Consider the following 18,306-nt stretch of genomic DNA (forward strand, 5'->3'; position numbering starts at 1 on the left):
ACGTATGTGTACATTAGAGCGTCGGAGGAAGATTTATGGAAGTTTCCAATTTCCATGCAATTTCAACAAAAACAGGCCCGAGGCTAATTTGGCAAACAACTAAAGCGAAGTGGGGGGGGGGGGACACAGACAGACAACATTCAGCTTAGAAAGGTGAGATTAGTGAGAGGCGGAGAGACTGGATGGGGGTCAGACCGGCGCCGTACGCCTCCTGCACTCTGATCGGGATGGCGGTAATTAGACACGAGACATGTTAGCGGCATGCTGGAGGAGCACGGGGTGTGAGATCTTATTATATCGAGCTATTTCATCCGTCAACTCGAGTATTCCAATTATGTATAAAAATATAAAAAGGCCTAGTCTCACACACACGTCGCATTTAAAATAAACAGTAAAAGGAAAATTTTTAAAATATGAAAGATTATGTCGTTAGATACGAACATGATTACACGATCATGTAAGATAAACGAGGTAATCGTACCATTTCATGATTCTACAGAGTAAAATACCAGCTGATCAAAAATTAATATTTCAAATGCATGTAAAATCCACACAGCGATCTGAAGTATAAGTAATGTGTATATATACCTGAGACGCAGTCATCAAATAGCAGTTTATTTGAAGTGGGAACGACAATAATTATTCCCAAATTTGTGTAACTCACAGGAACAGACAACCATATATAACCAGGGAGTCACGTTTAACAACTAACTGTTCACTACAAGCCACGTGACGTAATCACGACGAGACGGTGAAGAAGTTGATTTCCGTCTTCTGAGTTCCAACGCCACGTGGACTTAACAGGTACACGCCAACGATCCTGTCTCCGAGTCCACAAGGCGTTGAACCACAGATGAACGTCGCTACGCCATGAAAGACGACATCGAAAACTGACGCCAAGCGTCGCGTTGCAGATTTTAAAAGAAACCTTAAGAATATTTTCGAACCAACGTCTGCAGATAATAAATTATCGATAATAATAAATAAACAGATCGATAAGAAGGAAAATCGATGTCATTTTCGATTATTCGTGTTTTTTTCCCGTCTAATCACAATTGTATATAAATAAAATTTATACATAAGATATTAAAATATCATTTACATGTTTGGTACATCTTTTTACTACATGTTTCGGTTACATTGAACCATCTTCAGGTGTAAAGTTAAAAGTTAAAAATTATAATCTTATAAACTAAAACTTAATTACTGTTGTTGTGTAACTTCTGATGATGTTTACATCCAAATTCATTGGAGTGAGGGTATATTTTAAAGTGATAGTGGTTTAACATTGGCCTGTAACGTAAATAATTTAAAATATTTTTTAAATATTACTGAACTTGAAAGAACGAGTATATTATTTAAATGATATTTTAATATCTTATGTATAATTTTATTTATATACAATTGTGATTAGACGGGAAAAAACACTAATAATTAAATTTTAATTCAAAATATGACGCAATTATATCAACTTATAAATAATAGTCATTTTCAAGTTAACATATTTATATATTCATGTGCTCAGAAGGTAAGCGGCACTTTGTAAAGCTCCTCTACCGACTTTTTTCTATTGGCCTGTAAATGTCTTAAAAACTGTGACATCAAAGCATTAAATATATTAATTGATTCTTACTTACCGATGTGTGAAAAGACGTTGAGTTCCAAAATTACATACAGATGCAACACCAGTTTTGTCGAAAATCGCCAACCCATCCTATTCGGGTCGCCGTCTTGTCTTCTCACGAGACTGTAAAGACAAATGAGAAACGTCCATGTTTAAAAAGTTAACAACCAATAACTATGAGAAACTTATTGATTTTTAGTAAAATGTCAAGTTTCAATATCGTCTTCACAAGAGTTCGTCAGCGGACGCTATCCCGAAAGGACTGAATCCAGACGACATCCTTACATCTCATTTTTAAAGGATCCATTTTAATATCATCCTAAAATCTACACCTAGGTCTCTGAAGAGGTGTTTTACGACTACAATTTTCGAATAAATCTCATCACCCGTGCTGTATGTGTTCTGGTCATAAACAATGACACATCCCATAAATTTTCACAGCTCCGCGTGAAACAGAATTTTCCACAGGGTAAACCGGTATATAAAAAAAAACAGCTTTTCCGAAGTTATTTTGGTTGCTTGGTGTCAGGCTTAAACTGAGACGTACCTGCTATCTACCGAGAACTCAGGTAAATTCCATCTAAAAACACGGGGTGGTAACTGCTTAAAAATAAAACCACGTTAATATAGCGAGATTTTTTTTTAGTTCTTACACCGGCGAGTCTGAAGATGGCGGTCAGTCGTGCTGTCGCATCACGAAATCATCATGGCGATGAAGGTGGCAGCAAGTACTTCCGAAACGTCGGAAAACCTCTACCAGATTACGAGACGCAACAAACAAGACTTTGATATTCACGCCAGTTTTACAGGGCTGCCAACATCATTCCATATCCCAAAATATCTTTACTTTTTTATCTCAGTTTCGGGACGTATAGACACGTCAAATTAAAGGCATTAATCAGACCTGGGTTACGTTAGTGTATCTGTAAGATCGTTATAATAACACGGTTTGTATTTGTGTGGCACTCGATGGCAATTTAAATTAGCATATAAGGGTTGGCTGAACATTTAGCCTATAATGCACGGGGCACCTGAATCAGTATCAGTGGGGTTTTTTTTTAAAAAAAAGAATTCCAAGGTGTGGATAGGAAAAGAATTGTAAAACAAAATTTGTGAAAATATACTCTGGTGAAGTGAAGTGTACTTAGACGGCTCCAAATGAAATCTACCGGAAGACTTCCGTCCACGTGTCCCTTAACCCTTTGAAGCCGAAGATCGTCTGAATATTATTTATGAATTCAGCCCGTACCGCGAAGAAAACACTACACCTCACCATTACGAAAATCAGCTGGTTAACCCTTTGAAGCCGAAGATCGTCTGAATATTATTTATGAATTCAGCCCGTACCGCGAAGAAAACACTTCACTTAACCATTAGAAGTCCAATCAGGCGGTACCACATAAGATTTAACAAAAGAACATCCCGGTCAAAGCCTTAACTAGTAGTGGGTATGGGACACGCGGACGGAAGTCTTCCGGTAGATTAGTGAGTAGGTTTGCATCACTGGTAACTATGAGATGAGAATATCTGTCTCGTATCCATAGTGACGTAAGCCGTGACTGGAATAAGTGGCAGGTTCATTTAATGAAGACGATATTTCACAGGATGTTCATCTATGTTGGCTGTGCTTTGTTACTGAACGGAATTAACCCCACTGTCTTAAGACAGAACGTATTGGATATGCGCAAAAATAAACTTCACACAGAGCTATCGTCCAACAGTCTATAAACAGAATACTATGTTTCGGCATCTGAATCTGCTGCCTTCTTCAGGAAAAAGTTTACCTACTCAGTTTGGTCCGTAACAGAACGCTAACTCCTGCAACTGTAACACTGGCTCGCAACTAGACAACGCATCTTCGAATTAAGATTGTTATAGAAAATAAACACGATAAGAAACTGCCAGCTTCACACGTCTGGCCGGATCATTTTTCCGAATTTCTGCACATAATAAATATTACGATATACGAAATTAATAATCATGTTATGGAATATCTATAAATTACATAAACTGCACTATAATATTTATTAAAAATCTTTATATTTTATGCATAAATGGATAACCACTGTAAAAAACGCCTGTGTGTAAGCATAGGTAGATTCAATACCTTTACTGTAGCATATACAAGTTTATTAAGTCAGTCTGCTGTTAATTTACGTTCTAATATTCGCGTTTCCACGACCTAATTTCTAGTAACCCTGACTACAGCCATCAAAACCTACAAAATTTACTGTTCATTCTAAAAGTCAGCAATATTTTAGTACATTCAATCCTTCTAGAGAAATCTCTCGACTACTTTGCACACCTTCTGCAGTGCAGAGCTTGATTTATAAGTCGATTTTCTCTCCAGCACACAAAAACCTAGACAGAGAGAGAGAGTATCATGCCGCCATGAACTTATTAGCATGAGATTAATTGTCTTGGTTTACAACTCAGTTTCAGAAACTCACTGCGTATTCCAATTAAGCCAAAACCTGAAAAATCAAGGGGTTTCAAACAATCCTCAACCTCTGACTCACTGACTGATGCACTCGCATTCAAACAGAGCGTAGTATAACTCCCTTAACGCACGGTCTGAGAGCCCTCCAGAAGGAAACCAGGCGTTAGCTGAGAGTAAGCCGATGTTCAAGTCTTCTGCGATGTAGGTCGATCACGTAGATAAATAATTCATTTCTGAAATCATGTAAATACGAGCAGGGATTGGACACGATTAGGGAACGCCAACTCGTCGCCAGTATTGAAAACTTACTGGTAAAAACAGAGATACTATAAAGCAAAATTATATTAGAAATTGTTAAAAATGTTGTCCTGGAAATTTAGATAGAAATATAATAATCAGGTTTTATTTATCATCAGACTGCAAAGGGGCACGTAACAGATTTTGCCTTAAAGTTTAAGTTCAAAAGTTCAAATATTGGGAGGGGGGGGGGGGGGGGAATGACGGTAACAAACCAAAATTCCCATTTATAAATTTCGAGTTTTCTCCTCTGAGACGTAAAACTGTAACTGATTAAAAAGTTATACGAAACTGTAATGTTACCTTCTATTTTACAAACGTAGTCTCAAGATAATGTGGACTTAGTAATTAAGATAATATTTGGAAATTAGAGAATATGAGACTACCATTGATTTTAGTCGTAAAACACAAAATGACAATTTGAAATAAGACGTTAATACCAAAACTGATGTTACAGTTTTTTGACGTAAAGACTGGACAAGATAAGATCCAACAGCGCGCTCTTGTAAACGCGGTAATGAACAATGAAGTTGCATACAAAGCCATGCCCTTCTACAGTGACCATCAGTTTCCCACACGAATCTCTACTTCATGGATTTATTTAATACGGTGTGAAATTTTATTAAACAAATACAATGTCAGGACACAATTATAACGAACAAGAAGGTGACAATAGTATTTTGCCTTCGTATGTTTATTTGTTTAAATCTTGTCAGTCTAAATCACAATAAAATTCCTATTAAATATTAAAATATTACTATAATTAACATTTAAATATTTAAAATATATTAACTGATGTTCTCTATCGAAATGTTCGATTTACGACATGTTTCAGTTCTAAAAGAACCATCTTCAGGTGTATAAAATTATATAAACTTAAATATAATTTCTTAAATGCAACTTTTAGTCAGATGTTTATCAGATTTCAAATGATGTTTTCTTCCAGATTTATTGTATTTTTAATATCGTATTCGAAGTTGTTCTGTATGTACGTCGTGCTTAACATGATTTTGTGTGGGTGAACGTTTTGTTGTTGTTTTTGTATCATCCTGTAAAGTAAATAATATAAAGACTAAATGAATATTAATAAATTAGAAATAGAAAATAAAATAATATATTTGATAATTTAATTTTGAAACATACCAGAAATGAAGTTGTGGAGGAGTTACGTCCATCTGGAAGTATTGCCGTGTTTGAACTGAATAGTGTTCATTATGTATGTTTATCAAATACAAATTGAATGCAAATATCGAAGAAATCTCTCATTTTCTTTATAAATCTGTTAGTGTCTGTGCGTACTGATAAATAATCAGATTGTATAATAATAGTTATGCCTTTTTTATTATTCGTACGTAATTATTTTAATTTCTAGCTTTGTTTCCGTCGATCTGATACAAAGCCCTGAGATTATTTAAGGTGGCGTGTGCCTGTCTGTTGCAAGAGGAGATGAAAACAGGTCCAAGGCATCACCGACGCCAGACATCAATCAGCCCTTAAAATAGTTCCCTCAGCCAACGCACTCATATGATCATCGCGTTGCATATAGACGTAGGGGAACTGAACCTACGAAATGTGTCGTCGTGTTTCTATGTTTCTTTCCACCCGCCCTCGTTTCACGTTAATTCGCGGCATTTTCATTAGCATAAAAGCTTTATTACTCCCTGTGGGGCCCTTCCAGCGCCACGGAGTCCGTTCGGAAATTACGATCGGATGTCGAAAACTGTCTTCTGTTAATATTTATTCATTCTAATTCATCGCTAAATAATTCACTGTTCCTAAAGAGTTGTAAGATACGGATATTGTAATTAAAGAATTTCCGTGTCCCCTTTCATGGTATCAAAATTTATTTAATTCAGTTTAATTCTAAAGAACATTTACAATTCTGATTATTAATCTATGTTAGTATTATGGGTAGTAATGCCGTACAGATTCCGATATTTCATAGGAACGTTCTGCCATCATATTTAAATACAAATTTTATTTCAGTTTTCTAAGGTAAATCATTTCTATTTGCGTGTATGAATTTCAATTTCAAATCTGAAACATCAGAACATCTTCCTATAAAGACTGTGGTTGCATTATTAACAAATATATTTTTTAATTTCATCGTCTTAAATAATAACTAAGTATATTCAGTGAAGTGTGTCACACACTTAATCCTGGTCATTTCATGGGTTTCCTTACTGGTCCAGGCAAATTTCTTACACCGATATTGTTTCATTTTATACATCTCTCGATTTCTAGTACAAATAAAATTATTTCTATATTATTCTTATCTTTACAAATGCACATATGAGGACAATATTACAACTGGTCTTGGAAGAATTCGATATGGGGGTGTGCACTGGATATACAAAACACCCCATAAGACGGTCATTATAAATCGTGTTCCTGTTATACACATGCCTTGGGTACAACCAATTAATACATTTTAATACGATTATGTCTGATCGCTATTATCAGAAACTATTTAACATTTTACAATAATTTCAAAATAATTTAATCTCGTGTGACAATGAATCCATAAAATGTTTGTTTACCTATATAATACTCATGTTCAGATTCGTAGATATATTCAATCAGAAATACAATCCAATGACTATTTATTTAAACATAGTAAAACGAGATATAACTTTATTGACAGTTCTGACTGAATAAATTTTATAAGCCTCTCCAATTCAATGAACTTGAATATTTTATTCATTACTGGGAAATGTTTTCTGTGAAAAGTAAATTTAAAGCGGGTTGTCTGTATACAGTAGTAAAACTTATGTAATTACAGTACGTCCTATTCCTTTCACAAGAGAAATGAAAGCTCTGATTTAATATGGCAGACAAATTTAGCATAGTAAACGTTTGGTTACTATTCGCTGCATTTTAAAAAAATAAAAAAATCTGTCAACGTTTCTCTTCATCATACAACGTCACAAATATCGTACTAATTAACGAAAGATACTCAAAACTTTAATAACAAAGAATAGCTACAAACAGAGTTGCAGAAGTTTTAAAATTAGAAACATGTAACATTTCAACCCTGCCAAAGTTGCCCTTGTATTCTAAAAACTCTTTCAGGCTTAAAAAGTTGTAGAAATTAAAGTTGTCCTGTCCTATTCAGTGCACCGGAAATATTTTTCAGCCTGAGGAAAACCAGGCATTCGGTGGGCAGGAGCTGAAAAAGCGTGACCTCGTGTGAATTCACAAACATCACTGCCCTACCACTTTTAATATTTACTCGACTGTTCATGAATAAATATCTAAAGCAAATAGAAACACGAGTAATTACACATCTCATATCAGAGTAGAACCGCTATCAAATTACCACAGCGTCAGATATAATTTCTTGAACCACTCTGATTAATTACTGACCAATTTTCCCTTCATTTATGAACAACACACAGACAGTTTATAAAGTTAAATTTAGTTGGAGAATTTTCATATGTGGTGAAAATATAGAAATTATGGTGTTTAAAACCAAGATGCAAGTTGAAATTACCTTCTATTTTATAAAATTAAGATCACAATGTTAACAACATAAAAAATCCGTGCATATTTATGTGTCGAGTACGTAAGAAATATCTCATGATTGGAGAACCCGCGTCTTAGAACCCGAAAAAAATGGTTTAGTGTACAGGGTGATATAAAATCCACGCATCCCATTCCTCACACACGATCTGTTTGTCAAAATATAAATTACATTGGCATTAGTTTAAAAAATGTTACATCAAGTATTGGAAGTGTCCAAAGCGTCACTCTTTTCCTCATGTCTGATGTTACATGGCGAAGAGTTTCTGTATCACAGAAACGTTTCACCAGACGAGATATTACCGATTTGTTTGGCACGGGGAGAATCGGAAAATTTATCCCTAAAATCATCATGAAAAATCAAGTACTAACGGTATGCCAGTCAGCGAACGACAATTAACACTCGTTGCAATTGTAAAAAAAAAAAAAAAAAAAAAAAAAAAAAAATCCATTTCTACTAAACACGACTGACGTTGACGGTAACAGGTTCAAACATGACGTAACCTGCTTGGGCTGTTATATATTCACATAGATGATGTGTGTTTATTAATCCAGTCGAACTGTATTGAACTGCAACCATCAATAACTACATTAACGTGGACTCCTTAACTTCTAGATCACCCTGTATGTGAAGTAAAAATCTTCCATCATTCCTCAGAATTGTTATAAAGAAACTTTGTATAAATTTCATCTGCAAAGCGATAAAGAATACGAAGACACCTTAAACCATCCGTGCCATTTCTGGAGCGAAAAATCACACCAAGCAGCACTCTAGCTTACAAAGGAAACCTTGAGGCAGGTCATTTTAACATGTGAGTGCTTTCTACTAAGTTATACAACGTTTATTTACCTTCCCAGTTTCCGTTCCCATATAAACATCAAACAGTATTTTAGCTGGAAGCACTCAGCGACTTGAAATGAGTTGCAATATCATTGCGTACAGCGACGCCGATGCCAAGCGTCGCCAAAGTCGCGTCCCCCTACTTTTTCTTCCTATGGAGACGGGGCAGAAGACAAACACCTCATCTGTCTCTCCGTAGTGACAACGGATCTACCGCGCAGATGTCGAAAGAGGCGAGCGATGAGATTTGCCGCCTGTGATACATTACAGAACATAACTTACAGTCTGAATTCCAGTGAAAGTTTTATGATTTATTTATGCAATGAATAAAAGTAAATTTGAAGATTAGAACATTGTGTACTTCTTCGCGGAGGGAATCTTTCTCGTTTGTTTGCTAACACCAGATGCAGGGGTCTCTGTATTGGTTGAGACATTCTTTCGCCCTTCATGAAGTCAGACGACTATAAAAATCTTAAACGAGTGAATTATTGTCACTGTAATGGGACACAATATCCCACTGTAGTGTATAAATAAAATATGAGAATAAATATTTAGATATAAAATTGAATTAAATTTTAAAAAAAATGTGTCGGAGAATAAGAATCATTCTAAACAAAAGGACAGGCCTGAGGAAAGACACGTAAATAAGATTTTTATTAAAGCATGACCATCTCAACATAAACGTGTAACTCTAAAGTTGACATATTAACAAATGACAGAAAATGTATAATTATTCATTTAGTTTCCATAATAAATGTGGCTGTTAGACATTAAAATATCAAATAATAACGTAGGAACAACGGAACTGACTGGATACTCCGTGACGAAGGAACAGAACCTCATCATCGGATTCCTTGACAAATTCATTTCAAAAAACTGGGCACAAAATTCAACTTATGTGGTCACGTGACAGAGAGATATTTCGACTTGAAATTTCTATACGTCAGCTGAAAAAATTTATTTATGGATCTCGTGCAAATCTTAGGTGTAACATAAAGAGTTCTGAAGTTCAGAAATAAGGATTCGTTTCCGTTGGATTCAAATCATTACACTAAATTCTTACCACTCCTACTTACAGTATTTCTCATCAATTAAAATTGCCAACACACATTTTTGCCTATTCTCAAAAATCAAAGGTTATTAAAATTTTATAAAAACACACAATTAAAACTTTGCGGGCGTTTCAAAGAAACTTCCGGGACAATTGAATTCAAAGGCTGTTATACATCCAGTTGTACTGAACAGTATGTGATATACGAGGTGCGATCGGAAGGTTTCCAGACTGCGCCTATAAAAACCCGTACACTTATCTCAGGTATTAAATTCATCCATCACCCTCGACGTAGTTCCCCTGGGAGTGAACACAACGATCCCAGCCGTAACTAAGAAACAAATGCTAATTCGATGATGCCGGCTGGCACACTGATTCACTATGAATGTAGGCCGCACCCCCTAGCGGCAGAAGCTCGTACTACATCCGGTTCGCCCTCTATTGACACAGTCTTGAAACTTTCCGATCGCACCTCGTATGCCACATTTCCAAGTGTCTGATTTGTTCAATTTTTGTTGTCTTTCATGTTGGAACTCAAATCGCGTTTCATATCCTCAGCCACTGGCCTGTGCCCGTCCAATTACATATAATTGACAATCAAAACCCACAAACCACAACCGACCAGTGAAATGATAACGAGTCACGCAAGCGAGAAGGCTGTTATGATCTTACAAAACTAAAAATAACATTGCAATAGCCATCAAGAAAATCAAATCAAACTTTTTTTAAAGCGTTTGGCTCGTCGCAAATTGACGTATATCTGAACACATGAATTAATTAACATAGTACTCTATCATAAATCTGTTTATAATCCCATGAATTAATAAATGGAGCTGTGTTACAAATTACATGCAAATATCTAGGGTAACATTTGTACATAAACAAATTGTAGTAGCAGGCGTTCAGAAATCTTTGTAATTTGTACTTTGCGCTAAATACGATTACAGTGATTATTTATAGGAAAGGGAAATTGGAGACACGAGAGACTGGGAGTAAATGAGAAATTTTATAAACAAATGTTTTTTGGTGCCGGAAAATTGAACTACGAGGCGCGTCCACAAAGTAAGTTTCCCACTCGTCCCACAGCTAGCAAACCTTATATTGCGCGAAGCGACTGTGCGTACGTGATAGAGCAATGACGTAGCATGGCGCATGCACTAACGGCACTTCCCGCGTTCTCACAGTAGCATCGTTGCAGCTGTTGAAGATGGAGGTTCTTATTCCAACTCCCGCCGACTGTGAAGTGCGGTCAGTGATAACGCTAGGCCGCACACGGCTCGACGGACAGCAAGTCTCCTGAAGGAGTTCAGCTGGGAGGTGTTTAATCATCCACCCTACAGCCCGGACCTCGCTCCCAGTGATTTCCATCTTTTCCTACACCTCAAGAAATTCCTGTCCGGTCAGCGTCAGCGTTTTGAGAATGACAGAGAGGCGGAGATGGTTGTCACACAGTGGTTCCAATCCCAGGCGGCAGACTTCTACGACACAGGTATTCAAAAGTTGGTCCCACGGTATGACCAATGTCTCAATTCCGGTGGCGAATATGTTGAAAAATAGCTGGACACTTGCTGTATCTGTTGCAATAAATATTTCCATGAAATTGTGTTTTGTTTCTGTAAACGGCCCCAGGGAAACTTACTTTGAGGACAAGCCTCGTATATAACGGGTAACTATTAAAATATATATTGAATGAACGTAGATATTTAAAAACTCATAAGTAATAGATTTTAAGACTTACTAAAAACCTTCCTTCCTGCCACCGACGAATTATCCGGTCGTGTGAAGCTCATTAAATAATTATACCCCTTAGACAGTTCTTGCGAAAACCTTTATTCATTATTTTACAGATTAATTCAATATATAAGACTGCAGTGCACGCTTTAAAATTTCACAAGCTGCACTGACTTTCTGGTAAACATTCAAAATGTAAATAAATTGGGGTATAAAACAGGGATAGGAATTTGGAAGCTCACAAACGAAAACTGACTCAACGGGAAGCAATGTCGGTGGTTGATAGAGAAAAAGTGTCCTTGTGAAAATAAATAATGTATTAGCAACACTACAAAATTCATAGGAGTGTGTGTAGCGCGCAGGTGGATGTGAGCTTAAATATCAATAGATGGACAAAGGGTCATGTAGGTAAGGGACACTGAGGCCAATTAGTGCATAAGCAGTCTCGCTAGAAACTTTTGGTTCAGAGGAGTTAATTGAAATCGCTAATTGGCGAGACCTTCAAAATTACGCCAGATCTCAAAAGTCCGGAGTTTCAGGCATTGATATGAGAACCAGAGTAAGCAGAAATGCAGTAAATTACGTCGTAAAACTACCTATTTTTTTTATACACATAGAAAAAGAAAGGGGGGGGGGGGGAAATATAATCATTGAAATAAAACTGTAATTGGACAGGAATTCATCAAATTCAAAGATGAGAGCAGAGAGTTATGAACTAGTTCAACATTCAACTATGACATATATAGTTATTCACACGAATGTGTAAAGTAATTTTGTTTTATGTAAGTGTTGTTCTGGTAAAATTATCAGTAATTTTAATTTATTAATTTCGTAGTGGAATCACAGAATGAATACAATAATATTCTAAATTCAGGTGTTATAATCATTTATTGAATCTCTTATATGCATGTACATTCCATATATTTTATAAGCAAACAAGACAGCCTTTAATAATGCAGATTTAAGATTAAGTAAAGTTACATCACTCAAAAGATCTAGACGTAGGCTGGATATAATATTAAAAAAGTACTTAAGGAGTATAGGTGTGAGGGGGGGGGCTAGAAACTTTTGGCTTAGGACAGGGGCCTTTGTATCGAGGACATTTGTGAACACGGTGGTGAACATTCGAGTTTCATAAAAGTCGAGGAATTTCTTGAGTAGTTTAGAGTACTTTTATTAGCTTTTTCAAGAATAACTACGTTCCGTGGTGTTACTTATCAGTTTTATTTTTATCAAGTTTAACGGAAGATAACTTTTTAACAAAAGAACAACGGAATCGAAATGTTACGCTCCATTCGCCATGTGCAGTTTCTCGGAAAGGAGACGATCAAGAGTTTCAATACACTCCTTGTGACGAAAGTAAGTCCGTGGTTCTGGAAACACGTCACTGACCACTGGTCTCAGTATCTTTTCAAAAACTTAGTGAGTTGAGGTGAAGTGGACAACAACACAAGACAAAAGTATCTCCTTTCTTGCAAGAACACTGGATAAAAGAAAATACGTGAATTATATTCCAAGCATCAACACAATTTAAATTTAAGATCTGATATTTAGTCCGTTTTTCAAGTAATATTTCTGTATATCAAATCTAAAACTTCTTGACGATGGTGAAGAGTCAACTGAATAAAAATTTTCTTGGATATTATCCATCGTCTAGTAAAAATATAAAACGTAAAAACGACGTTTCGGAGATGAAACATATAAAAATTTTCTTGGATATTATCCATCGTCTAGTAAATATAAAACGTAAAAACGACGTTTCGGAGATGGGACATATAAACATTTTCTTGGATATTATCCATCGTCTAGTAAATATAAAACGTAAAAACGACGTTTCGGAGATGGGACATATAAACATTTTCTTGGATATTATCCATCGTCTAGTAAATATAAAACGTAAAAACGACGTTTCGGAGATGGGACATATAAAAATTTTCTTGGATATTATCCATCGTCTAGTAAATATAAAACGTAAAAACGACGTTTCGGAGATGGGACATATAAAAATTTTCTTGGATATTATCCATCGTCTAGTAAATATAAAACGTAAAAACGACGTTTCGGAGATGGGACATATAAAAATTTCCTTGGATATTATCCATCGTCTAGTAAATATAAAACGTAAAAACGACGTTTCGGAGATGGGACATATAAAAATTTTCTTGGATATTATCCATCGTCTAGTAAATATAAAACGTAAAAACGACGTTTCGGAGATGGGACATATAAAAATTTTCTTGGATATTATCCATCGTCTAGTAAATATAAAACGTAAAAACGACGTTTCGGAGATGGGACATATAAACATTTTCTTGGATATTATCCATCGTCTAGTAAATATAAAACGTAAAAACCACGTTTCGGAGATGGGACATATAAAAATTTTCTTGGATATTATCCATCGTCTAGTAAATATAAAACGTAAAACGACGTTTTATATTTACTAGACGATGGATAATATCCAAGAAAATTTTTATTCAATATTTCTGTACAAAATTTTCAGTGATAAGTCAAACCGTCCACACTTACGGGCTTCGTTGGCAAATAGTGCTCTGTTTTATCCATTTTACGATGAAACCTAACATTGTCCAGAAGAAAAATTTTAATCGCGTTAGTGGTAAGAATAATGATGACATTTCTGGAGGTAGTCGCAGGCATAACAGTAGCGGTGATGGTGATTTTGGTGATAATACATGTAGGGTTTATAGTCCGTGGCTCGCATACAATTAAACGTTTTCCTGAAACTGAGAGAAAAAAAACTAAATACCATATTTTTCGATTAATCGATACTCAATTTGGCGATGATTATCCCAGCTAACGAACTTTCCATTCTGCGCTCAAGTAGAGTAGTTAAGAGTAGTGATGTTTTATTATTAAAACCATCCAAAAACCACGACAAGAACATTAAGTACCCCACAGATATACCATATAGTTAACGAACATCACCATGATGTCAACAGAAACGGAATGAAATTGGTGTCGAAGTACCATTGATTTTGTACGAACAAATGCGGTGTTCACAATCACCAGGTCGCACGCACGCGCGAACAGACACACACTTCTACGTCAGCGGTCAGTCACAAACAGGCCACAGGTTAGAAATAGCAAACGAATAATTTTCCTTTGTGATAAAACGCATTAAAAATAATCAAAGATGGTGTCAACTGGAAAATAATGTTTTTAAAACGAATAGTAACAATTTAGCGAATGTATGCAAAGCGTAAAATTTTTTCAAGATAAAATTTTACAGAACATTTGAAAATGGCTGTCTTCTGGTTTGCTGTGTTGCCCTGTAGTCTCGTAGAAGTTTTCCGACGTTTCAGAGGTACCTACTGCCTCAATTTTTACAGCGATGGGCGGGGCATATAGGTAATTGACCTTTCGAAGGGTCCAGGAGTAAATTCGAAAATATTATTAAAAAAAACATTTAAGGAAAAAAGGGGTTTAAGTGTGAGGACTGAATTCATTCCGGCTCGACATAGAGACCAGAGCATCTCTTCTGACAAAAGACGGAGAATTTTTTGAACAGCTGAGTTTGGTATATTAACTTACCTAGAAGGACGAAATTAGTCAGTTAGTTTAAGTGTGCGAATGGTAATGTATTTGCCAGACATGCCTTAGCAATAGCACAATACAATACAGAATGTTAAAGTTTATTACGTTAAATTTGCTATGGAAATAACGGAGATCCTTTAATTTAATTAAGGCTGAACCATTCCCGAATAGAGTTAATTGATTTTCTCACGCAAATATATTATTCGTAGTCAAGAGGCAACTTCTCCGACATGGGAGTGACGCGTGTAGCATAATTAACGTCATGCAGGAGAATGAATGCCAGTCGCTTTTAAGCTTAGTTAATGAAGTCTCCTGATTCCATTAAACATGGATTATAAAGTGGGACTTGATGTTTCCGGAGAACAGTCGAACTTAGCATCAGTCAGCAAGTCAGCTGGAAGGCCGGTGTTCAACACCCGAAAGTGTTTATCTTCCAACCTCTTCCTGATAACCTAAATATTATCTAAGCCCAATAAGAAACCACTGAAAACTATTAATTAAAAGAATAAATATTTTTTAACGTTAAGATAGCTTTATTGCGCAGAGGTACGCCGTTCATTTGTTCAATCCATATGAAATTTAACAGAACAATATAAATTACTATAATATTAATAATTTAATACGTTTTATAGAACGGACAATGAATTTAAAACAATTGAAAGCTAACAAACAATGTCTTTACAATGAAGTAATTTGTGTCCAGATAATAAGCTAATTATCAGTTTTAAAGTGATTGCAAGCTGTACACTCAAATTAAATAAATGCAGTTTCATTTACAAAAATCATTTTCACAACAAAAGAGCCTCGCGAATCTAAATATTTCCGACCACTGATTCAACGCATATTTGATACACAGGACGTTTCGGTAGTTGACTGTATCCTCGTCTTCGCGCGATTATTTTCCATTACGTCAGAACACGAAACACGAAATTTGTGTTTCTGTGGCCTAATATCAATATAATCTTCCAAGTTTCGTGTCGAAGTCTGAGGTTGTATTCCGAAAATAAATTACTCCATACCTTATTTTTCTCTAACAACTTGAACCTTCGTTCTTGAAGTCTAACTAGCCAGACCACATTTCCATATCAAACCTCTGACATAACCTCAACTATTCCATTCTTGATTCTATCCAACGGTTATTTAATGTGTGTATGGACTAGTAAGTCCTCGCATAGCCAATGGATGAATGTAAATGGATTTCCATTTGAATAATGCGTTGGGCTGTGAACCACCCCTCTCCGCCACCCCCACACAAGAGTGTTTAATAGCCTCAACACTGCTAGTGCGACTTATCCGGCAAATTGTTCCAGGGAGCGCTGGTGATGTCGACAGAGGGACGCGGGGGCGAGAGACGAGATTTAATTTTCAATCACGGTGTGAGCGAGTAATCAGTGTAATCAGGAAATCTCTGCATAGAATCATCCAAGGGGCTGCAGTGTTGTGGATTATCATAGAACGCGTACACTAATCAATAATTGAGTCCATGTGATGCTGGAGTCAGAACCATGGAAGTGCATTTGGCTGTGTTTGAGTTGCGAACGTACGCGAGGTGTTCCTCAGTTCCAATCCATTATAGTAGCAAGTCAATGTGAAACAAGCTCACAATAGGGACTGATTGAGTTAGCGTGTATCGGAGAACCCCCCAAAGTCTACAAGAACAATATTCCATTGTATGGAGTATCTATCTCATCGAAGAGATGCATCTAAGTACGCCGTTGAATGCATTGGTCCAATTAGCGGTCCTTTTATAAACTCATCCTATCAGTTTCGACGTCGTAGTAATGCATTTCAACTCTATAGAGGCAAGAGATGTTATCTGTCAGTTACTGATTATTATTTTGGTGTCAACTTGAGAAGACAAGACTTAAAAACAGTCACGTCAGTTTCTCTAACACAATTTTGAAATAAATTCTTCTATTTATACTGAATAGTAACAATAAATCGGTTTTAACTTGTATTCCGTATATTTTAGGACAGTATTTTGTAAGAATAAACTGATTAAAAACTGAATAAAAAATACATGTAATACAATATTTCACCAGTCTGTCATTACATTTTAGAAATCTTCTATGTGTTTCGGAGAGATTCGAATATTTATCAGGTATCCGTATGTACACGTTATTGAAAACTGATAACCTGCAATCTCATATACCAACTGTAATAAATACGACAGATATCGTCCAAATTCACTGCTGAACTGAAAGAACATGGTAGAATTTACAACAGAGTAGAAGGCAGATTGTGACAAAACATTTTCAGACCTGCCTCACCGTAACCACACGCGATACCGCGTATAATTAAAGCAGAAAAACACAAGTTCACAAATACTCATATTATACAAGATTACATTCGGTAATCTCTTTTTAATTACAATACCATATTATATTAATACTAGTGCAAAGCGCTCCTTTCGGAGCTCCTTTCGTCTTTCAAGGTCATTCGGCAATAAAGTGTAAGATCAATATCAACAAATCTTGAGTAAGATACTAAACTAACCCCCCCCCCCCCCCCCCCCCACGAATGAGTACAATTTCCCTGCACAAAATTTGTATAGCAAGCAAGTAAACTGATCTTCAGAGCAGAATATCTTTTATCTGACCAAGAAACTCTAAAAACTGAATTTCGAATACTACCGAAACGTCGGTAAACTTCTCCCAGACTACACGGTGTAACAACCAAAAAGACAGCCATCCTTCAGATGCGATTTACTTTTAATTTAAAGTGCGACGTTGCTTAATTAAATTAATCGAAACAGCGTAAAAGAGTATTAATTTTAAATGAATTTTCTATAATTTCATGTCTGTACATACGAATTACCGCTAATTCCACAGAGAACAAGATTGCATCTATGTGAATAAATGCAAACATCAGTAGAAGAGATGCAAATACAGGTCTTTGAAATTACTGATTAAATCTGGTCGAAAAGGGACTTCTAAATTAAATTGTAATTCCAAGCTTGTGACCTCAATTCAGCATCTCGGACGCTAAGAGTTTAATTCCAAAGTTTCCTGCATGGAAAATATGTAGCTTGTGCTTCGAGGAAGGATGCGTACTTCTCTGCACACACAGAGGGGGGGCCCGTGCCTCTCAAGTAACCGCGACGATTTATAGTAATGAAAGAACCACACTCAAGTTAAAAGCGACAAGCCTTTCCAGACAAAAACCTGTGAGACATACGTCCCTAATACACGTGGCATACTTGAAATAATACGATAAGAATACTGCATGTACAACGTCGTACCGAG

At 36.1% G+C, this 18,306-nt stretch overlaps 1 protein-coding gene across 6 annotated transcripts in view; it reads right to left on the bottom strand.

Annotated features, from left to right (window-relative positions):
- The window catches only part of LOC110839492 (cell adhesion molecule Dscam2-like), a 186,116-nt gene that overhangs the window by 98,826 nt on the left and 68,984 nt on the right, over window positions 1–18,306 (bottom strand). For all 6 annotated transcript variants that reach the window (XM_087354717.1, XM_022083712.2, XM_022083714.2 and 3 more), the window contains exon 3: window positions 1,638–1,747. In XM_087354717.1, coding sequence (XP_087210843.1) covers window positions 1,638–1,747 — 110 coding nt within the window. The remainder of the gene's footprint in view (window positions 1–1,637; window positions 1,748–18,306) is intronic.

This window comes from Zootermopsis nevadensis, unplaced genomic scaffold, assembly GCF_977971745.1.
Source record: "Zootermopsis nevadensis isolate Lab colony 2312 unplaced genomic scaffold, Znev_1.0 Znev_ptg000023l, whole genome shotgun sequence".
NCBI classification, from domain to species: Eukaryota; Metazoa; Arthropoda; class Insecta; order Blattodea; family Termopsidae; genus Zootermopsis; species Zootermopsis nevadensis.